This window comes from Grus americana, chromosome 20, assembly GCF_028858705.1.
Source record: "Grus americana isolate bGruAme1 chromosome 20, bGruAme1.mat, whole genome shotgun sequence".
Lineage (NCBI taxonomy): Eukaryota > Metazoa > Chordata > Aves > Gruiformes > Gruidae > Grus > Grus americana.
In genome coordinates, this window is record NC_072871.1 from 8,199,861 (window position 1) to 8,223,183 (window position 23,323).

Here is a 23,323-nt window from a genome sequence, read left to right on the forward strand (position 1 = left end):
CTGACACACCCACTCTTACCCTGGGCAGAAGGTGGGTTTGTTTCATGCTTTAGAATTCTCTCAATTTTAAATCGCTACAGCATCCCAGCGGAGATAACCAGAATTATAAAGAGAAAGAAAGATTAGGGTTTTGATCCAAAATGTATTGCACCACAAATTCCATAGTGTTTCATAATACAATCCATATTTACAGCATAGAAGGAAGGAAATCCAATGGCCATAGAAAGGATTATGTATACCACTGTTTTATACAAGGGAAAGTGCATTAGCTTTTTAATACATGTATACACACCATTCTTGCTCCAATATCTAGAGAAAATTCAACACTTAAGAATTAGTTCTTGTTGTAAGTTGATCCTGAATGAGCTTTGGGATCGTAAACTGAAGTTGTTAGTGCATAAATAACCTAATATTTTATGTTGTCACATTATTCTAGGCTGCCTGTACTGCTTTTCTTCCTGTTTAGCAGTAACCTTTCAAGCCAGGATCAACGTAAACCGATTAGTCATTCAGCAGGCATCAGTGTGAGCAGAGGGAATCCTGTTCCCTGCTCAGGTCCCACAGAAATGGGCCAGGGCAAAGGGACATTCTAAAGAAAAAGACCTTAGAGAACAAAATCTTCCCAGAACCAACAGGGTTATCCTGCCCCTGCTTTGTTTCAGTACAGGAGCAACTGATACAAATCCACTTTTTGATTGTCCATTTACGTGTGCTCTTCCCATAAACTGTCCTAAGCTATTGTTAAGTAAGTGCCATGGATTGGGTTACTAAAGACTGCATTTGGACAAGCCTTAGTGTACTAAAAAAGTCTTGGCTGGTTTTCTTAACTTTAAATAAATACGACCTAGCTCTAACCTGAGGAGTGTCACCTGTACCTGGGATACAGCCAATGAACAAAACTGGGGAGGTTTGCAGCACATTTCCCACTCTGATAACTGACCTGACATGGCAGGATACTGTCATCTTTACCACTGCACAAGCGTGCACGGAAACAGGGAGGAGCTCACGTGCTGTAACTTACATACCACACCTTGACTGCCACTGCCAAGGTTGTTCAGACCCGTTACACAGCAAAGTTAAAAACCTGAACAGTGACTGTCTCCACTAGAGGACAGGCTGAATTTTCTTGAATATATTTAATAAAAATATTGTTAGTAACACAAACCTCATTGTAAGAATTACCGGAATTGCAGCCTGCTCATCGAATTCCATACATACATAGTTTTTTGAAAATATGTCCCATTTTCAACAAGCCAGACTTACTGCTGCTTCCCATTTTCATCTGGATTTCACAGTGGTGTTAATAACTGCAGGCAAAATCGTGTTTCTACTGTGTGAGGCAGGTGCCACCTTGGTCCCATTTTCTTAAGGGGAAGGAAAGCAAGCTGCTGGAACCAAGATTTGTTCATTAAGAGCTGAATTTTGCCCTCAAAACCAAAAACCTCATGAGCAGCATTTCTTTTACCATGTAGTTAGGACAGAGTTAACAGCCCACTACATGTTCATAACCGTTTTTAAGCATCAGTATTTGAAGTACAGAAAACCATAACCAAAGAGGCGGATACTGATTATGAAGATTTGTTGCTAGCAGACTTGGAAGAAAAAAAATAAAAATCAAAGTGTTTAGTACCAATATTCTTCACCCTTTGTCACTAGATTTTTTTTCTTTTTTTTAAATAAAAGGTATTCTCGGTGTGCATTTACAATACCTGGAATTCAGCTTTAAAAATTTAAAATGGTTTACTACCCCTTCTTCCCAATGCTAACAACCTATGGTACAGACTAATAGATTAGTTTTAAAGGCGACCGAGTATTAGGTACTATAATTAAGACCATTTTAAATATTTTTCTTTAAGAAAAGTAAAATCAGACAACTCTAAAGTTGTGCTCTCAAATTAAATAATCATCATCAACATGCAGCCTTCAGGACTGCAGGCCAGGATATACGCACCTTAAATTACACAGTGATATGAAAAAATGCAAACTATTAGTTATGTCAGTATAAGAAGGCAAGGCAGATTTCTTTTTTTGGTTAAAGCTCCTGCTCCTGTTCTTTGAAAGGCTTTTCAAACTGCCAATGTGGTTTTTTTCATTGCTGGCTTTCCACAGCGAGACGAGGAAGCTTTACTGTGCCTGGAATTACTCCACTCTAGCCCTCCGTAACAGAAGCTGGAATCACCATCATAAGACGCGCGTGTTAGAAGCTTGAACTGCCAGCACCGGTATTAGTGAGGTTACATGACCCTTTGGTGCCAAGGAAACAAGACCGATGAGCACAAGGAGCTGACTTCCATTAAGAGACCATCAAGACACGGTCCCCAAATCCAACCCAGACGAGGTGTTTCAGTTTGTAGTGACAATTTCTCCTTGCACAATATTAGCTTTGTAAACAGTGTCAAAAGTTCTTGTACAAAATACTGCAATGACAGTGATTAAGACACACCTGAATGAGTGTGTTCAGCGTTCTTTTCACAGAAAAAAGTGGCTAGATGCTGACTGCTCGTTTTCAGGTTCCCTTAAGGCCACAGTGTCCTTGGGCTCGAGATAGACGGCCGGATACTGCCTTTAGGAGATGGCTTTGACCCAAACCACGACATCTAGGACAGGAAAGCACAACACATGTTAAGCTAGGTTCACACCTCTAAGAGGCTGAAGATCTGAAAAAGAAAGAATATGGTACATAGGCATCTCCCCAACATTTGATGGGAAGATCTGTTTATAAAACAATGCTGCAGACTTCAGACTGACGTGAAGAGAGTTTCACACAATCAAATCTGGAGGAAACAGCATCCATTCTCCATGGAAGTGAAGATGACTCAAGATTACCCTTACATATATTCCTTTACAATAACTACAAATTACAAATCTACAATCATTTAAACATAGTACCTTTAGTCACTCTAGAATTAAACTGTTCCCAGGACAAGATGGTGAGGAAACCTCTCTCAGTTGCCATCCTATGCAGACTGAAGATGTCCAGCTTACTGAGTGGGCAGAGGTGAACGCAGGACATCAAGGGCACTGATGCAGTGCTCATTCATGAACATTTTACCACATAGCCAGGGACGTACAGGAGATCTCATTTTAAGCAATGGAAAGGAGAAACAGATCTAGGTGTCCAGGCCCAACGTCAAAATGACAAATCAAGAATTCGGCTTCCTGCTTTTAAACATTTGAGACAACTCCAGCAAGGAGCTTCTAGCTTCCCTCCACAGACCGAGTCTGCTGGGCAAAACTGTGCTGTTACTCCTCTGAAGTAGTGGGAAGTTGCCATTTCTCTCACTGAAATGGACAATTTCCAACATGGATGTATGTGATCAGCTAACATTTTAATAATAAATTACATTTACTATTGGAGCTAACATTTGGAATAGATACTTTTCATGATCTCTCAGCACCTAAGAATTTTCATCCCATCTGCTGGGAGTCCCATTAAAGACTGCAAGTGGACAGAACCCTTACCTTGTACTCCAAAGTTTCTTTAAGCATGTTTTCTTCCTCTTGTGAAAAATTCAGTAACACAGATACAGCTTTAATTAGATGGAATGCCTGAAAGAAACCAGAGTATTTTGTTGCTTATGACGCTCTCAGGCTCTACATTCTAGAATACGGTGCAGTGCAGTTTTTGTGTAGGTTTGGTCACAGACTTTTTAGTCACAACTGTGAAGAGCAGACCAGCAGCCTTCCATTATCCCCAGTTCCAACAGACAAGGGTGGCCTGTATCTTATTTCTTCTGTTTGCATTTCCTGAGTTTCTGTTCTTTAACATTGGTTTGCATATTTTGGGGGAAGATGACAAATGGGGAGCCTAATTAGTTAGAATAGAGAATCAGCTTGGCTCCTGTGGCATCCTAGGTTTTTTAAGCTTTGAAAAGTTGATCAAACCAGCATTTGGCAGGAAAGAATCATGCCTTTTTAAATACACACATAAGTGTATTAACTCTACAGTACTAATATTTTACATGGGGGACACAATGCCGAGTTCGTAAAGCACTCGAAATACCTTGAGTTGTACAATTATTTCTCATCTCACCCACTGACTTGCAATTAAGCAAAGTATATTGTTAGCATGACTTTTTTATCTTTAACTTTTTTGGCACAATGTGGAGAATGTGAAGAAGCTCCAAAGGCACAAAGAATTACCTCTTACAGACCAACAGCAAGCAGTTTATGTCTTTTTCTTGGTTTTTTTTGCCATCTTAAATGTGCAACGACTCTAATTACATACTTCATTTGCTTTTTAGAGTAGTGCAGAGGGAATGTCTTGTAGCTTTGGATCTTTAACTTCTAGACATACCTACCTCTTAATTCACATTTCCCTTTAGCTCATAATAATCTGTACTTCCAAACACATCATTGTTAACTATTTTGCTTCATTGTGCTCAATCAGTCAACAACTTTGTAAGTGTAAAAAGTATGGAATTGGCAGAGAAGTGTCCTTAGCAGGTAGCAGGTGGCAATTTCTAGAGAAAGAAAGGCTTAGAAAGAGAAGGTAAGCGTACACCTTTACCTCAGATTCTCGGCAGGACATGAATTTTAGTACAACATGTTTAAGGTATTCAAAGTTTATCTCCCTTGAGTCATTTAAATCAGAGTTGTTTGTGACAGTCACAGAAGCATTAGGCACTTCAGAATTTGCTTTTTCACGTACTTCAGGTACCTCACTGTCAGGCCTTATTTTCTAAAAAAAGAAAAAGAGAAGTACATTGTAGACTGTCAGCTTGACACTGGCAGAGGATCTGGGTCCAAGATACCTAACAGAGAGCTTGTATCCACAAGGTGGGTACAACCTGTGCACCAACAGGACCAGCTTCTCATCCTTCACGGGATCACAGCGGAGAAGTGTCTTCACCTCTCCCTATACTCCAGGACAGAAGTGAGCTGCTGTTAGTGTTACGTGTACATTACCCAAACCAGCATGGAACTGGCTCCATGGTAGAAACTATCACCTGAAAATTTTCTTTTATCGCTAACCTGCTCTGTGCCTTTCGAATGTAGCCTTTCTCCAAAACAATTTTCAAGCTCAGAACAAAAATAACAACATAATATTTTTAAAACTTTTTTTTTTTTTAACTAGAAGAATTTTTTTCTTGGAGATGAAAACTATTCTAAGAGGGATTAAAGGGGAGCTCGCCCTGGGGCAGATATCACTCCCATGGTAAAACTGAGCTGAATGGCAGCTAAGCAGCAATCAAACCTCAGTTGTTCACTCTGCAGAAATGTATTAAATGCCCAAGATTACCAAACACAGGTCTTCTGTAGCTAAAATTCTCCATTGCAAGAGCTGAGTGGTGATGGCTACCTGTCACACCATCCATTCAGTAAATGATCCAGAAAAATGTACTTCCTTAATTTAAGGGTTCACCAATCTGCCTGCAAACACAAGGAAACTGCAGACATCCCTAGTAAAAAAGTTACACTTTTGCTAGCAGTCAAGCTTTTGGAACAAGTAGTGCAAGTAACTGTCAGTAAGTGCCAGCTGAAGAGACTGAAAAAGCATAATCCTTACCAACTCTTTCTGGAGGGTTTTCTTGAGTTCCGTCATTCTTTGCTGTAGCTGCTTTATCATCTGTAAGCAGAGTAAAGGATAGCAGTAATACAGCATTCATTGTCAGGGCACATTTTGACCCACAGATACCTGGAAAAACCCATGACAAACCAGTGTAATGAATGAAACAATCATTAAACAACGTTGACAGCTCTGAAGCAGCAACCTGCATGTCTTGCCTTTCTGGCTGCCCACATGTGACAGGATACAAGAGCTTTCATGTGACAGCACAGTGAAAGTGAACTGAATACACACAAGAGAGCTCTGCAGGAAAGCTGTAAACAGTACCAGTTGGTGCATCTTTCCTCCCAAATAAATAAGGATTCCTGCAATTCTGGCTGTGGTTTTTATCCACTGTTGCTAGAGCCTTGTACAGTCCAGAGGAAAAAAAAATTACTGGATGCAAATTGGATATGCCATTTTGGTAAGCCTGTTCTTCCATGGCTGCAGCATGGGCAGCACCAATTATTAGGCTTCCTAATTAAAAGGAGAAAGACTAACAGCTGTTTCAGTTCACCTTATTTTTCTCAGCAATTTGCTGTTCCAGCTCTCTGTTATCCTTCTGAAGTTGAATGATGCCTGCAGCTGCTACCTCTCCGTTCTGTTCCATCACACGGTTTTCTGGAGAAGGTAAATGTTTGTTGTTCAAGGTTCTCGACAATTCCTCTAGTTCTGAAACCTATAAAAAATGAAAAGTGAATTGGAGTGATATCATGACATTTGCAGCCCATGAACACTCCCAAGGGAGAAAGCTAGACTTCTCTTTGGTTGTTTTTGTGGGGCAGTAGTTGCTTTGTTAAACCAGAAAGCATTAGTGGCAATCTAGGTGGCTACATCTCTTGCTGGCCTGCTTTTGGGTCTCTGTCTCATTGGTTTCATAACAGTTCTCTCAAGACATTTTATGAGTCAAATAAAATAAGGGGCTGTCTTTCATAAACCAGTCACAGATCTGACAGGAAACAGCTTTCTTTAGGAAGACAGGAACAACAAATAATGGTGGTCTACACTGCTGCTGTTTCATGTCAGAGTAAACAGCTCCAAGCATGTATCACCAGGCGTGACAGAATTGGGATCTCTTGCACACCTGCTTATTTTCCTGAGAAGGCTGAACAGATCAGCTTTGCAACTGCACTCACATTTTTCTCATGTTTTCTGGCCAAGAAGCACTCCTGTACCTGCAACTTCAGTTCACCAATTTCCTTTCTTGCCATTTCTTCTTTCTCTGCTGCTCGGCTATTACTTGCTTCTATGTCAGATTGTAACTGATGCATTTGCAGCAGGGCAGCTTCATGCTCTGAGAAAGGAGAGACCTGCTTAGTATCAGTCTACTGAATCAAAGGGGAGGTTCTAATTATTTTTCTTAAACAAAGCAAGTTACAGTGACAGTAAATCCTGACCAAAAATGCCTTGCTCTGTCATAAAGACAAAGATGATGCAGTTTAAGCCACCCAGGCTCACGTGCATGTTTTTACAAAGGAGCAGACTAACTGCCTGAAAGTCAAGGTGATCTTAATATTTAACAACATAATCATCCATTATACCTGCTCCAAAAGCCCCCCATCAGAAGTCTGTGTGACTTGTGCTGTGACTGCACAGGAGCACTTGAGGCTGAGCTGCAAGCACAAATGGCTAGCTGGCACAAATGGCCACACAGCTAGCCAACGGAACAGTGCAATGAGAGGCCACAGTTCTGTTCCCTTTCTAAATAATGGCAACATGCAAGAGAAACGTGGTGGGGTTAGGAACTGAATGAAGATGACTGAATTTTTTTTTTGTATGACCGTGGAATATCAGTTTGCAGCTGCTCTTTAAGAAAGTAAATAATTTTTCAAGCAAGTGCAGTTTTTATAGTGGTGCAATGAAGTAGCAGTTCTTGATCTGTATCACTTATGTTTTGCACAAAACAATCTTTTACAAAAAGTAAAATAACAAGTATTGTATGGTGTATAAACATAACACTAATTAAAAAAAAAGTGGGTTTGTTTCTAAGGACACAGTAGAGAGACTGTCCAATTGTTACCGAAGGATACAAGATCGTGAAAATTCTAATAGATTAAACATGGAAGAGAGATCTAGAACTATTGCAATCTATAGACAGGCAAGCCCAGAACTAGAGACTGTACTTAGATAAAGCTGTCTGGGATACAGTAGACTTGTTTGGTCTAACCTTGACTGAGTTGGTCTAGTTCTTCCTTCTGTTTTAGAAGCATATCACATTTTTCATCAATCAGCTGGTCTTTTTCCTTTATTAAGGAACTCAGATGTGAAACCTTCAAAGCAGGCAAACAAACACAAGTCATTAGATATAAAACTAGAAGAGGGCATTGAAAGATTTCAACATACCTCAGAAGTTCAGAATTTTGTGCAGCATTAGTGTTAGAGATAATAAATACAATGTGGATGCCTGTCATCTATCCAGGGACTCACAGGTGACATCACCTTAACAATGCTGACCTCATTAAAAAGCACCCACGTCAATGTGCTGTAAGAGCTAAAACAAACTTTGGTTCTGATAAACTCTGCGCCACAATTACAGATTGTCTCATAACCAGCAGGTGGCAGCTGTAAAACAGCCGTTGAGCAAAACCAGACATTGCTTTATGCCCCTTTTACATAGAGCTGAACCAAGCAAGCACAGACCTACAGCAGTCCCAGAAGAATAAAGGGCTCTGAAATATCAGTCACCTTCATTCTGAGCAAATGCATTCACTTGCTACTACCTGGTCTTACCCTCAGTTGTTCATATTCAACTGCCACAACGTGCCATAACTCTTGAGCCTACAACTTAGGAATAGCCGTAACTTTGCAGTCAGCAACGTTTTACATTCTTCCAATGGAAGAACTCCTGAGTTGATCACATTCTTGGGCAGGCATTTACGTAGACACCCTTAATTTCACGTTTACTGAGGCAACCACTTCTGTCTTGCGTGCTGAGGATATGATTCTGATTAATGTCCCTGAATGTTGTGATAATTAAATCCAAATTTAGTCTGGTCTGTGCAAGGTGGGGAGCACCCAAATATATTTTAGACTGTTGGGATTAACCAACCTGCTGTTGTAATTCCTCTCTTTGCTTTCGTGTTTCTTCTAATGCTTTGGCAATTTCAATGCTGACAGTCTCTCTGCTGCTCAATTCGTTCTGCAAACCAAAAGTAATTCAGAGGTTACTTGACACAACTAAAATCAAGTCAGTCTCTCATCTTTAAACCCAAATCCATCAGCAACTAGAATTTACAGGTGTTCTAACACACCATGATTTACGCTTCCAAATGAGAGCTGTTGTTTTGTTTTACTGCACTGCTATCTGCACACATAAGAGCAACACCGAACTGATGTAAAAGGCGAAACATATCCAATGCTTAAAAGATCTTTTAGCTTGAAGTCTGTATTACTAAGTAGCTCTTTCCTACAACTGCTCTTCATTCCAATTGTGCATCCAATAGCAGCTACAGAAAAAACTTTCAACAATCTAGAATTACAGTAAAAAGACTGAGTATAAGCTGTAAATACCTGACCAACTCAAGTTTTTAACTTTTGTTTGAATGCTATGAACGGAATTTGATGTTGAACTGTTCTGTATTCATTACTGCTAACAGGATTTAAAAAGCTCTTCATGCCTGACAATACGGGCATGTATTATTTCTGCCTGATTTAGGCAGACCCAAGCATTCTGTTTCAGAAAAGGATCAGCTATTTGTAACGCTCCTCAAATGTGTTTCTACTGAATATCAAAGGTGATTTACAGCTGAAAGTACATGCAACCTGAATGTAACGTGACTCTAAGTACTGAGAACGCAATACACTGTGCGGTTAACTATTTCTCAAGTTCAGCTCTGTATTTACCGAACGTCACCAACAAATTAAGCCCTTACCTTTAGCCTGTTCAATTCGGACTCCTGTTTTTTTAAAGAACTCTCATACTCTTCTCTGCTTCCATGAAGATTTTCATTTTCCTTTTCCAACTGGCTCTGTAAAATAAAGACTGCTTAAATACTAAGCAGAATTATTCTAATGCTTCATTTAAACAATTAAACACTTCAAATGCTTTGTTCATATTTAGTTTCTCAAAGTATGAGATCTTCTGTTATAATGCTAGGAGCGCTGAAGAACAACATTCAGACACCATGCAAGGTCTACAAGCCGTGTTAAAATAATTTTGTGAAGACTCACATGGCCCGCTGAACAGTTTCTGTACTTACGATCTTGTGCTGAGCAGCTGTTTTATCAAATTCCCAAGCTGTTTCAAGAGCAGTGATTTGAGACTCCAGCCCAGTAACTTTCTGATCATACTGATGTTTCTCACTTAAAATCTGTTGCTGTAGTTTACTTATGTCATCCTCCAGATCAGTTTGCTGAAGAGAAGTAAAGAACACTACATGAATAAAATGGTATTTTGAAGCTCTGACAAGAATCGGACACCATTTTGTGTGACATATACTCAAACTGAAGCTTCCTTTAGCAGCAGCATCACGTACTCACACGCAGACACTAGTTTAGGAGACAAACAGCAAGGAAACACTTGTGTAACGCAACAGAGAAATATGAGTCTCTCTGGGGATGCTAAAGACTGATCTGCTTCTGGTCAGTGAAACATCTCCAGCATACTCACCAGCTTCCGGATCTTCAGATCCTGCTCAGCAGCTGCTTCTTTGCTCTTTTTCAGTGCTTCTGTTGCAATCTGTACTTTTTGTTCCAGTTCTTTATTCTAAATATAACCATACATTAAATTCCTTACCCATTGGCACCTACGTTATTAGAAAAAATGTACAGGACGTGGGATGACCCAGTAAGGGAAGGTAAACACTAAAACCACAAAACCGCATAGTTCAGAGAGACTGCCTACTTGACACATGCTGCTTTTACAAACTCTTTACCACACCACTACCACCCAGTAACGCTTGCGCTTCAGCTATTTGTTTCTTAGGACAGAGAAGATATGCCTGAAATCTCCAACTTCATAACCTCTAGGCCCTTCTCCACCAATGAAAGTGGGGAGACAACCAGAGACATTCACCTTTCCCTCCCCAGACTAAATGTGACACATAGTCTCACCTCTGGCTGAGAGCACAAGTGCAGTGAGAAGAGGAGGTACAGGGCATAAAGGTGCTGGAAACAGTGGGAATTTGTAGTGAAAAAACAAACAAACCACTTACCTGAGTTTCCAAATAGTTCACAGTCTCACTGTGATGCATTCTGTCTGTTACTAGCTGCTGCCTGGTTTCATCCAGTTTCTGCTCAAGAGTAGCTTTCTGAAGATTACATTGAGATGAAGAACAGGAAAAAGGATGGACAAAGAGATAAGGTTTTTTTAATTAGGATTTTTCTTTGTATTTCATTAATAAGATCAAACTAAAATGGACCAGTTATTTTGATGCGCAATACAGCTTTGCTCTTGGGAACCAGCATGTTTGATGCTACTGCAGAGGGCCTCCACAGATCGTGTTGCCCTGGGGAGGACATCAGTAGTTAAGAATGGGAAATTCACTGGCATCCTGTCATGATCCAGATGTGAACTCTGATCAGCAGCCAGGTCATAATTTTCCAACCCAGGCCAAGTTTAAGTGATTAAAAAAAAAAGGATTTTTGAAAGCTTAACTTCTCCTGCATCACAGCAAATACACAAAGAAGGTAAAACTTTTGCTAGTTATGGTATTTACTTTCCAAAATGTCCCCTACATGGACTTCAAACTGGCTCAAGTTTACTAAGCCAAGCTCTTTTATCATAGCAACATCAATGTGTCTTATAGGCAAGCCTGACCAAGGAGGAGCACACCTGCCCTTGCTTCCCCAGCTGGGTCCTGGGTAGACACTGCTCCAAGCTGATTCTGAACAGGAGCATCAGTGCTCGAGAAAGAGATGGAGAAGTAACGAGAGAAAGGGCACTGACCAAAGCTAAGCTCTTTGCTTTCAGCTGTTTTTTAACACTTCTGAGGCTCAAGCTTTCAATACACAACATTCTGTTTGTACACCTACGTGCAAAACCAGTTCCCCTCCCTGTCCCAATGCTTTGCAATTCATGATAATAGAAGATGAAGAACAAGAAGCACACGCTGCTCTCTGTAAGGATTAACCAATAAAACTCAAGTTGTTCTACCTCCTCTGGGCATGTTAAAAAGCTGCTCTTTTGCTTCTAAGAAATCAGACGCGTTGCCTAAACAGACAATGCAGAAAGACCAATAAAGACAGCTGTGCAATATGTACATAAACAGACTCAATGTAGTCACCCACGCAATTCTGTCCAGCATAGACAGCGTGCCAACGTACACTGAAGGGACAAACATGCCTACATTATATCATCATATATTCTTTACCTGTGTGATAAGTAATGTACATCCTAAAAAAAAAACTCACTAAGATTGCACTTTTAAGTGTAATTACCTCCTTGAGTAGCTCCTGCATGTGTTCATCCCCTGAAAGATTTCTTTCTAGCTTTTTTTCCAAGGAAGACACTTTTTCCTGCAGCTGTTCAGTGAGTTTATTTCTCTCAGCAAATTCAAAAGTCATCTGTGAGAACAAGAAATCACAGAATCTTTTTTGTAGCAAAGTCTTCATCTAATCCATTGTGGTTTGACTTTAAAAAGTGTCATTGGACACAGAAAAGTCCATTTGAATAGGCAACATTTTCTAGACACCAAATTTCAAACTCACAGTGCATTACTCAAGTGTACACCTTTACACCAGCCAACAGCAGATACATCTGAAAATACTTAACCTTTTGCTTGTGTTGTTCATATTCCACCTTCAGAGATTCATGCTCTGCCTGTATCATTTCCAGTCTCTTCTCACAACCAGAACCAGCAACTCGAGCCTAAAAATTTTGAGAAATCACTTGCTTTGAAACGTAGATTTCCAAACCCCCATAACTGATATCTAATCTAACTTCTGCAGACAAGGAGCTCTTTGAATCACATCTCACTTAACCCAAACTTACATTTTGCAAGTCTACAGAAAGCTGCTGAATGACAGTTTGTAGCTCCTGTTCTCTTAACTCCAGAGCAGTGATCTTATTTTCTGCATTTGTCTCAGCTGTCATTAGTTCATCTCTTCACAGAAAGAGAATAAAAAAAAAGTGACATACTGTTTCAGAAAAATAATCTTTGGCAGATAAATCTGCTTCTTATGAAAATGGACTAGGCAACATCAACAAGATTTTCTTGTCCTAAACCCAGCCACTGCTCCATTATACATTTTCCAAAAAAAAGTGACAGTTAAGTGTTCAAATGATGAAAAAAAGAAATCATAAAAAGATTACAAAATTCTAAACAAGTACTACTTTAATTGGCTTGAAAAGAAATATAAACTTGGCATTTACATCCACATGGGCATTCCAGAAGTAGTTACTCAGTCAGCTCACTACATATATAAACTCTTCCAAAAACACAACTGGGCACAAAGTAAAAGTATAGAGGAAGCGAATACGCTGCACCTCCTGAACCACCACATCCATACCTCTGTGCCTCTAACTCCAGGAACTGCTGCTGCAACTCTTGAAGATCTTTCCTGAGGCCTGATGACTCGTCGCTTGCATCCTGAAGCACCTCTCTAGTGTGGGTTAGTTCTCGAGTGCATGCCTCTAGTTCCTGCGCTGTTTTGCTCAGAGATTCTTCCTTTTTCAAAAGCTGAATATTAGAACGTTATCTTTGACAATATAGATGATCTGGTAATGCTGATAAAGTCTTCCCATTGAATCTTGTCTCTTTTATTAAGTTATAAGCTGAATTAAATGAAATAATAAATAACTCCCAGAAAAGTCACTGTTAAAATAAACTATGTAATACTGTATGCACATACCTATTCTTAGGATTGTGATGCTGACCAAGACTGTATACAAGCATAAAGGCTAAAAAAATTAATGCAGAGCTCCCACTAACTCTGTATTCTAAAAGAAATTTTAGGAAAGGAAAAAAGTTTACAATGATCTTACCATGTGTTTAACTTTGGCAATTTCCTGCTGTTGAAAGCCCTCCAGTTCATCAATTTCATCTCTTTTTTGAAATAGGTTCAAACTCTGTTCCCTCATTTCTTGTAACTGTGTTTCAAGCATCTTTTTTTCCTGGTAAACCAACAAAAACATTGCGCAGTAGGCAATGTGGAACAAATTATGAAACTTCTAAAATCACAAAAAAAATCCATGTTCATTACAATGCAGCCAATCATCCCCTAACGGACCTCTTAAAAATGGACAGCAAATAGTAGCATGTTTAATGTCTTCATAATCACAGACACTTTAAAATAGACTAAGCTGAACAGTTGGAACAACTACAAGACTGAAATCCTGTAATAAAATAATCCCTACCAAATAGTTTCATTTATTTTATGAAATATGACCTACTGCAAGACCTTAGACGAAGTCATTACCTCCTCCTGCATCGCAGCTGCCTCCTCTGTACTAAAGGAAACTATTGCTCCGCCTTACAGAAGTGTATCTTCCTCATCGCAACCCACCATTCTTTACTTCCCCACCAAAAAACAATTCCAGAAATACCTCCTGAAGCATTGGGGCTGGTAACGAAAGCAAATGTCTGGTCTCTCCCACTGAACAAAGATCAAATAATAAAAAGGGCTGAGCAGAGTTGAGCTGGAGAAAGTTCTGGCTGGTGTTTAAAAATACACATACACACAAAACACCCACCCCAAAACCCCAAAGTTTAATTACCTTTTCAATTTGACCCAGTTTTTCCATCCACTCCTGAACAAGAAAGAAGAAAAAAAAATCAAAATCCAGTTACAGACTTTCGAGGTCAGCAATTACAGAAAAAAAAAAGTACTGTTAACAGAGATACTAAGATGTGGTAATAATTAAAAAAGTAATCAGCAAAAGAAAACTAACAGCCAGTGTTTTAATATAAAAGCTGGAGAATCGTTTATGCTACCTGAATAAGCTTTACACAAGTAAAATAAAGGTGACAACAGGTCTACTGCAATTGAATCTCACCAAACAAGTGCAAGTTTAACCTTACATTAGAAATTGTGGTGGGCTCTTTTTAAAAACACTAAGAACAGTCAGAACAATGACAAGCCCTACACCATTTCTGGCATTTGAACTTAATACTCCCTTCTTTCCTCAATGCTGGCACACTAAGCAAACACATTGCAAAACAACTATTTTATTTAATGGCGACATCTGCTCAAAATATCAAGGTCATGCACTCAGATCTCCACAGTCAAAAGTTGAGTTGTTCAAGCTCCGTTACCTGGTCCTTCTTCTCTAAGGCCAAAGCCATTCCTTCAGCCATCTTGGCTCGACTGGCCTGGTGAGCTTCATTCTGCTCCTGAAACTTCCTCATGGAGGCTAGCAACAGAGAATCACCAGCTACATTAAAAACTTGTCTTTTAAAAATTGCTTCTCAATTTTCTGTAAGTTATTTATAACTTTAAAGAGCTGCTTCTGCAAGTAATTAGCCTCATCTTGACTCTAGCACTAACCCTGTGCCACTTAGTACCTGACACTGCTTGCACATTGGACAAATGCCAGAAGTAACAGCAGACAGCAGTACTGTTCCTCACCGGATGATAACAAAGATATAGGTTTCAAAAAAGGCTCTCCTGCATATTAGCCCCAAATTTGGCAAAAGGAGTATAACAACAACTTTGTTCAACAGCCACCACACTGCTGCTGCTTTTTATGCTGTAAACAAGGCAAGAACTTGTGTTTTATTTCTTCACAACCTAGAGGTGCACAGTTTGAAAGCAAATGATTAAAATATCTGTACATCAAACCCGTTTCCTTCCAACCATAAGTTTTCAACTTTAAAAAAAAAAAAAAGAAAAAACCAAGTACGTACAATCCTGATGCTTTTCTAATGCATTTTCAAGCTTCTCTTTTATCTTCTGCAAGTTTCGGATCTGATCAGCATAGTCTTGTGTGAGGAGGGAGAAGCACAGACCAGGAATGGACATACATTGGGGAAAGAAATGAAAAAAAAAAAAAAAAGAAAAAAGGATGAGTGGAAAATGACGATGATTTTCTCAACCAGAAAATCATTCCTGCTGAGGAAAACTTGGGTGACCATACCAATGAACACAAACAAATAGTTCTGCACTGCCCATAAGGTAAATGGTTGGTACAAACAGGAGGACGTGTCCTAGGTGTGCTAGTTACACAAAAAAGGGCAGTACCAGAGAATGAAGAACGATCCCCAGTTCTTACTTCATTCAAGAACAGTGATGTAGTTAACTGTGCTAGGAAAGATCTCTCTCCTTGGAGGATGGGGCAATTCGCAGTCGCTTGCATCCCTGTTCAAGTCACAGAACACCTCTGAGGCTGAGCTCTGACTGGTGCTCCCCCTCGGCTAACAAACTCGCACTCTTACCACCACTGGTCTACTAAGCAGAACTGACAGGGAAGGCAGATTTAAAAAACAAAAACGAAACACACACACACCTTGGGGATGTTTACGTACAATGGAAAGGAGGATTTACTTACTGATCAGGCTGCTTGCACGAGTCTCTTGATACTTAGAGCCTCCCTCTCTCATACTAAGCCCCAACCAGCACCTGTTTACCTTATGTAAACAGGTGAGCACTTTGCCCTTTCAAATTGCAATGGAAAATCATCTCTGAATCCTGTATTTTCTTGAACTGGAGCCTGATAAGTCTCCTGAATAAAGTAAAATAATCTGGAGCTGGCTATAACCTCTCCTTACTTTCCAAGGCCACCTATGAGCTTTGGGAGGCAGCAGCATAACAGTTTAGCCAAGCCTCTGATCCACTCCATGCAACAGGGATGGAAAGCAGTGTCAGAGCAGAGCCCTTACTACAGCTTTACAGAACAGGTTATTATCTTAGAAAGAAAAATAAAAAGCCTCAAAACTGTTTTATGTTCCTTTGCTTTTTCTTAATTTCAAAGCTCACTTCTTTATGGATGGCACTGTTACTGTCAGCATCAGAAAGCTTAGATCCTAAGAGAGACAAACCATTACATACACAGAATAAGTAAGATAAAAGTGGGGAAAGACACTATTTGAAGCATGGGGACAGAAAGCTATCCCAGCTGTTTAAAATAATTACATAAATGTGTTGTGAAACCAGCAGAAGTCAGTTATCTTTATAAAAAATCAGTTATAGTGGATACTACGTAGATGACAATCAACAGGGTTGTTACAAATGAATTTTCAAAAGAACCTAAACCCGTGTAGTTTTAATAAATTAAAACACTTAAGTTCAAAGGAAAATATTTCCTAAAGTAATAGCATTTTATATGTACAAAGACACATACCAGACAGCTTGACCTCCAGTTTTCTTATTTGTTCATTTCTTCTGAACAACTGGGATGAAAGATCCTCTCTAGAGCTGCTTCCATCAGAAGCCTTGGCAGAAAAACAACACTCATGTAACTTACAACACTTAGAAAAAGTGATCCTGCCGTATACTAACTCTATGATAATAAACACCATCCCACCTAGGAATTAATGCTCCAGTTTTTCCCGTGAAGGGGAAAGTGTACTAGCACAGCAGAATGTGTAAAAAATGCTGATGAAGAAAAACAGTAAGGGCTTAAATAGTCAGCTCTGCAATGCTGGCCTGTTCCAGGAAATACAATGCTTTTAAAAGAAGCTAGAGCTGAAAACTATTTGTTCAAACTGATTGCTGAGGAGATGGCATAATAGAACAACTAAGGGGCGGAAAATCAGGCTCTATAGTACAGGTTTCAGGACGGGTCAAAGTGAAAGTCTCTTGGAAAACTAAGGAAGCAGAAAGGAAACCGTAACACTCTGCACATGGAATAAGCACTAATGTGGTAGTCTTTCCACACAACGGTCTCTCCATGCAAAATCCACTGCACAACTGACTTTGGATTCTCTATGGGATTGTTTGCTCCATGAAAATCAATATTAAGGGCAGTTAAATAAATATGGCTAAAACAACTAATTCTTGGAGTTTTTCTGAAAACCACTCAAGACTTCAGCTACCATTGTTATTTGTTTTCTGTACTCTAAACTCATAAGATAGCAAATGAAATTTCTACATGAGGATTTGTTAAGTGCAAAAATCTTTCAGAAAAACCAAGACTAATACGTTTCCATTGTAAAATGTATTCAAACATCAGGAGTTCCAACTTGCTGCTTAATAGAACTGGAACTTCAGCTGAGCTTCAGAAAAACTGCGTTAAAACTCAAACTCAGCCGGGTAAATAACTTCTCCATTTTGCAGACAGGAAAACAGAATCATAAGCAATTTGCTACAATACAGTGGGTACTGTTGGCTCCAACAGTGGTGCGAGACGGTGTCTGAATCTGTGTTTTGAAAAATACGAGAGCCATCAAGGAGCAGAGGTGCCAGAGCATTACAGGGTTTCGTTTAATCCATACGCCCCTGGGATTATACAACTTGCTTAAACAAGGCTTTATAATGAAAAAGAGTTTAAACCAGACATTAAAGGAACTACAATAGTTTTGAGTGCAGCCAAATTGAATACGCTCTGCATAAACAATATGCTTGAGCAGGAAGAGTACCAGGAAGCCGAGAGGTAAACACAGGTCCATAGCAAGATCAAAGCTAACCCATATCTAGCTCACTTTCCTCCTGCTTCAGTAATTAATTTCACAAATAGGAATCTTACACATTACCGCAGCTTTATTCAGTATTTTATGTCTGTTTAACAATGTTCTGTATTGAAATAGTTTTGTAACTCCAGTTTACATGGGAATGTAAGGCTACTGGTATCTACTACGGGTAACACACAAACAGTTTCTCTTCAGTATTTAAGTTTACTCAAGCTAATGATTCATTTATGCATTAAAACATACACCTACAAAAACACCACGATACACGTTCAACTAATACACTAGACTTAAAATGGTACTTTGTAAAGCTGTAATAGAAACGCTGTAAGAGAAATCAAAATCCAAAGCAAGGGTTAACTTACAAAGTCATCTCCGGAGTCTGCTCCCGCGGACGTAATCGACTCCTTACTGACAGACCTGGGTATCCTGGCAGCTCCTCCGGGTCTGGGAGCAATAGCTGCCTCTTCTGCTATCTTCTTCTTCAATTTTGCAAACATTTTACTGCTCTATCACACTGCAATAACCAGGTACTTTGAAAAGCCACTACCTCCAATGTGGTTAATATACCGATGCTCTGTTTAAAGCTTCCAGACGCCGAGATTTAATTTTGTGCCTCATCCACTCAGTTTTATTGCATTTCTAGTTCCATTAAAGCCTTCATAGCCTAACAGTACCTGCAAATTGAAGAGATATGGTTTCCACACTTAAAATTTCTACTCGTATTAGATATTTAAAGATAATTAAATGCCTTTCAATATCACACCCGTTATAATATGCTAGGAAAAAAAGTCACCCTGAGAAAAACCCTTTAAAAAAAAAAAAACCCAAACCAACCCAAACCGTGACGGCGTTCAGCGGCACGTCTGGCCCCGCCGGGACGGGCAGCCGCCAGCGTCGGTTGCGGGCGGGCGGCTCTCCGCAGCTTGGAGGCTCTCCGCAGCTCGACCCTCACCCCCTAGGCGAGGGAAGCTCGGGGCAGGCCCGTCCCCGGCAGGTCGGTCCGCGGCGGCTGCTGCCCTGCTCGGGAGCAGCCGAAGACCCGCCGCTGCTCACCCGCGGACCCCAGCCAAGCGCTGCGGCCCGGCCCGGCCCCGGTTCGCCCGCCCAGCTCCGCGGCCTGGCCTAGCCTGTCCCGCCGGTCCCCGGCCGCCGGTCCCCTCGCCCCCTCACCGCCCATGGCCTGGCCTGGCCTGGCCGCCGGGACCCCCCCGCCGCCACCGCTTCCCCTGGCGACGCTGACCCGGAAGCGCCGCGCGGGCCGGAAGCGCCGCGCGCACCGATGCGCAGGCGCAGTAGGGCAGACCCGGCCCCGCTCGGCCCGGCCCCCCGCCCACCGCCGCGCCCCGGACCGGACCGGACCGGACCAGCCGCCTCGTTACAAGCATTTGCCACAGTTTATTAATAGTAAACTCCTTCGACACAGCCGGCAAGGCAAGGTAGTTCTGACAACAGCCAAAGAGTACATGTGAGGGAACAGCAGCGCCCGGCAGAGCCCTCCCCGGCCGCCGCCCCCCCACCCCGACATACACAGAGAGAAACAATAAACGGCTCGTACACAGCAAAACCAGGGAAATACCGGGAAAGCGGGTGGCCGCGGGGCTGCTGACGGAAACAAAAGCGTACAGAAATCTGCTCGAAAGTCACTGAAAAGGGCTTAAAAGGCGGTAACGGCAGCAAGAAGCAGGCCTTGTGGTTCGGCTTAGTACAATACAAACCAAGGTGGAAAGCAAGGTGTTCGTTTCTGGAACGGAGTAAAAGCAGCTCTCGCTTTAATCTTAGCTTTTACTTCTCCCCAAAATTTCCAGCAGTAATACAAACATACATCGTTCTTCCCAGAGACACCAAGAACAATGGCAGAATAGTTTCTGGTCTTACATTGCTTTGGCGATTTACAGATCCCTTGCAAAAAAAGTCTATTTGCTCCAAAAAAGTTTATTTATATATCTCTATATTAAGTAAAATATCTGTTTTTACCAAAATACGATATACAGGCACATGGCTGTAAAATAACTTTAAACCAATTCACTATAAAATTACTTTTGGCAATAAATAATCTGATTCTCAAGAGAAGCAAAACACTCCCTTGACCTGTTGCGGGTGGGCTGAGGCAGAGATCCTCTGCATTCCCCGCTCGCTCGCTCCCTCCCTCCCTCTCCCACCCGCGTGCCCCTCATCCGTCGCACTGAGTCTTGGCCAGGGCGGAAGCCACTTGTGCTTTTTAGCCAGCAAGAGGCAAAACCCTGCTCCTAACAAGTCACTTACAACTGAGAGGTGATATTAAACATGTGCCGAAAGAAATCTGCAAAGTCAACGGGGCAGATACTCACAATAGGCTTTTATTCCTGAAGGAACAGCAGCTGTTACTAGAGCTGGTGAGATCTGCGCTGCTCCAGGGGCTCCTCGGGGCCAGGAAGCTCCACTGAAGTTTGCTCTCAACGTGAACGAAATGAGGATCTTTAAGAGCAGAACATCTACTGGTGCATCTGGGCAGCTGGCACATCAGTAAGTGAATAGGAATTGAGAGACACTCCTTAATCCCCTAAAAGATCTGTCAAATTCAGAAATCTTGAACTAAATCTCCTCTGTCTTGGCAGAGTAATGGTTTGGAGGAAGAAAAAAAAAAAAAGCAGCTTACTTTCACTCCTAAATATAAAGCAGATACATATGTCTGATGTGCTCCTCCCCTGCTCCATTTGTGGACATCCGGATCTTCAAAGCACTTGCAATACATTTGGTCACAAAAACAGTATTGCTCTAAAAGTCAAACATACTAAAAACGTAAGAGAGCCACCTCAGGAACATGTAACCTCTGCTCTGGAGGTCCTCACCTCTGTGCCAGTACCCCTCACACAGAGGCTGACAGCAGCTAGTAGCACAGAGCAGCCTTCAGCTCTGCACATGAGGTGTTTTTCCCCTTGTTTGTAAGATTACTCTTGCTGTTACTGCCCACAGAGCTCCCTCAGTCCCAGGAGCCTCAGCAGCCACCACAACCAGCCACCAACACTGAGCAGCCACCTAACAGGGACCGGGCAGGACTACACGAGGGCTGTGCCACTGCTATCATTGGTGAGCCGTACTCAGAACAGCTACTGAAGAATCAAACATAGATAAAGCTTTTACAAAGGAAGCCTCAAGACAAAAAAGTTGTGGAGACAGATTCCAAGCTTTTGAGTTTTCAGGAAGAAGCAGACTTGAAGCACAGCATGGAGTTACAGCACAGGGAAGGCAGCGGGGCAGGGGAGGTGCTTCACAACAGCATGCCAGGGATGAATCTTGGAGCGGCACTTTCATCCCATCCTTACAGGAGAAGCCTGACCAGAGCTACTAAGTTGTAGCTTTTAAAGATGATTATTTGAAGCCTAATTTCCTGTCCCCCCCTGCTATTTCCCATGATCCTTAAAAGACATCTCTGCACATCTCCCCGGGGAATAGTCTTGAGGGGTTTAGTAAGTCATGACTTGACGGATGTTATTCTGATGAACTACTCAAACAAACCGTCCTGAAACTTCTCAAGCAAGCACTCCAGGGAGCAAGTCCAGTCTGCACAGCTCACAGAAGTTAGCGCTCCATTTAGCCTGTGCATGAAGCAAAACGATACATCGCATCCCAAGAGTAAGTAGAACACAGAGCATTAAAGACTCATAACCCTGTATTCCCCTCTTATCATTATTTTGATAAGTCAAAGGGGAAAAACCAAAAGGCCACAGCAGTAACTTTGGCTGGAGGTTCTAAAGCCAGCTTGAACAGGAGCACAGAGGTGCCTATGGTGGGAGCAGGATTCGTCTGAACATAGCACATGCAGAAGTAGGAAACTGGGCAATCGTCGTCCAGTAAGGATATGTTCAGTCCAGGTCACGTTCTCCCCTCAATGTATTACGTACAGAATGTATCCCTTTAATTCGGTATTGCCTGGTGGTGGCAAGTCTTCTCCACTAACATAAGCAATAAAGATATATGGAGAAACAGAGAGTGAGACAAGAGGGAAGGCATTAGGCCTGAGAAGAAAAGCATTTGTTCTCACTTAAAAACAGTTCAGTCTTTGCTTCGCTTCCACACTGAGGACTGCTAGATACATAAACCAAGTTTTTCTTCAGTACATACGAGCATACATCGAGAAGGTACCTACGACCATAGCACACAGCACACAGTAGCACAAGTTTAGAATGACTTAAGTTCAAACAAGACAAGCGTTTACTTGGAGGGGAAAATGTCAGTATTTTCATCTTGAATGCAGTTGCTTCAGGTGGGAAGGGAGGGGACTGGCTCAAAATCCAAGACCAGGTATTCATCCTATCAACAGCTAGAGCAGACAGAGGGTATCAGCCTTTTGCATACAATTTCGTGCTCCTACTGACGTAACAGGAGCACGAAATCCTTATCTTTGAATATCCCTGCCAGCAGTGTACCTTCTGAACCAAAGATCAGTAGGTAAGAAGAGAATGAGGGACCTCAAGAATGAATTTTTGACTTGGACAGTCATCGTTGCTAAGTTCAACTTCTGAACTACTTTTCAAGACCTTATATTGTCCTGCTACATCCCAGCTTTTTCAGGTTTTTTGTTTTGTTCTTAAAAAAAGTGCATTCTCCTCTGATTAGCTCTACCATGGTAATAAGCAAACAGAACCTCTTCTTAGGGCTGCAAGGTGGATTAGAAGCCTCTCAGGTCACAACCGAGGACTCCTCGCTTCAGCCCAGCTGAACTAAAGACTGGGTCCACCAAGGCTTTCCCAGTCCGTTAACAAGCAACGTCCCGCAGAGGTTCACCAGCCCACACTAATGGCATCATCGTCACTCCGATGCTTAGAAACAGCATACTATTTTCCAGATACATGGAACCAAAATGAGAACAGCTTCATCAAAGCAAAAGCTAAAGCAAAATAAAAGCATTTGGTTGGAAGGCAGTGAGCTGGGGAAAACTGAATTCCCCTTTTCCATGCGAGTTGAACACTGCTGGTGGAGGAGCAGCAGGCAGGGTAACAGATAACCAATCTCTCACTTGCTGCTGCATTAAAGGCTTTCTGTATCTTTAGCTTCTGCATACAATCCTGCGTTTAAATAACTGGGGATCTCCTACCAGAAGGAAAGGCAGATCATCAGCTTCACAGTTAAGAATACATGAATCTTGTTGCTGTAATACATACAGGAGTACTCATTCCCCTGGCCAACTGAGGCCTCCTGTACCCGAAATCAGTTACGAATTATTTCAAGGTCCAAGTGCAAGTCCCTGGAAACAGCGAATTACAATGGCAGAAGAGCCATGACCTTTACT

At 41.4% G+C, this 23,323-nt stretch overlaps 1 protein-coding gene across 6 annotated transcripts; it reads right to left on the bottom strand.

Moving 5' to 3' along the window:
* Positions 1–122: 122 nt before the first annotated feature.
* On the bottom strand, positions 123–23,262 carry GOLGA1 (golgin A1). 6 transcript variants are annotated; one of them, XM_054848446.1, is made up of 23 exons: positions 20,382–23,262; positions 18,417–18,728; positions 16,767–16,857; positions 15,334–15,408; positions 14,743–14,840; positions 14,205–14,237; positions 13,473–13,601; positions 12,998–13,155; positions 12,480–12,591; positions 12,261–12,356; positions 11,927–12,052; positions 10,702–10,797; positions 10,158–10,253; positions 9,748–9,900; positions 9,421–9,516; positions 8,598–8,687; positions 7,716–7,818; positions 6,685–6,842; positions 6,066–6,227; positions 5,510–5,569; positions 4,511–4,681; positions 3,463–3,549; positions 123–2,597 (listed from the first exon to the last, which is right to left on the bottom strand). In XM_054848446.1, exons 2-23 carry the CDS (start codon positions 18,549–18,551, stop codon positions 2,517–2,519), a joined length of 2,406 nt encoding a protein of 801 aa, XP_054704421.1. In that variant the 5' UTR covers positions 18,552–18,728; positions 20,382–23,262; the 3' UTR covers positions 123–2,516. The 6 variants fall into 6 exon arrangements, with proteins under 6 accessions (XP_054704421.1, XP_054704418.1, XP_054704422.1 ...); XM_054848443.1 differs by having other exon boundaries at positions 12,998–13,167; XM_054848447.1 differs by lacking the exon at positions 20,382–23,262 and adding an exon at positions 19,225–19,313 and having other exon boundaries at positions 6,724–6,842; positions 12,998–13,167.
* Positions 23,263–23,323: the final 61 nt, after the last annotated feature.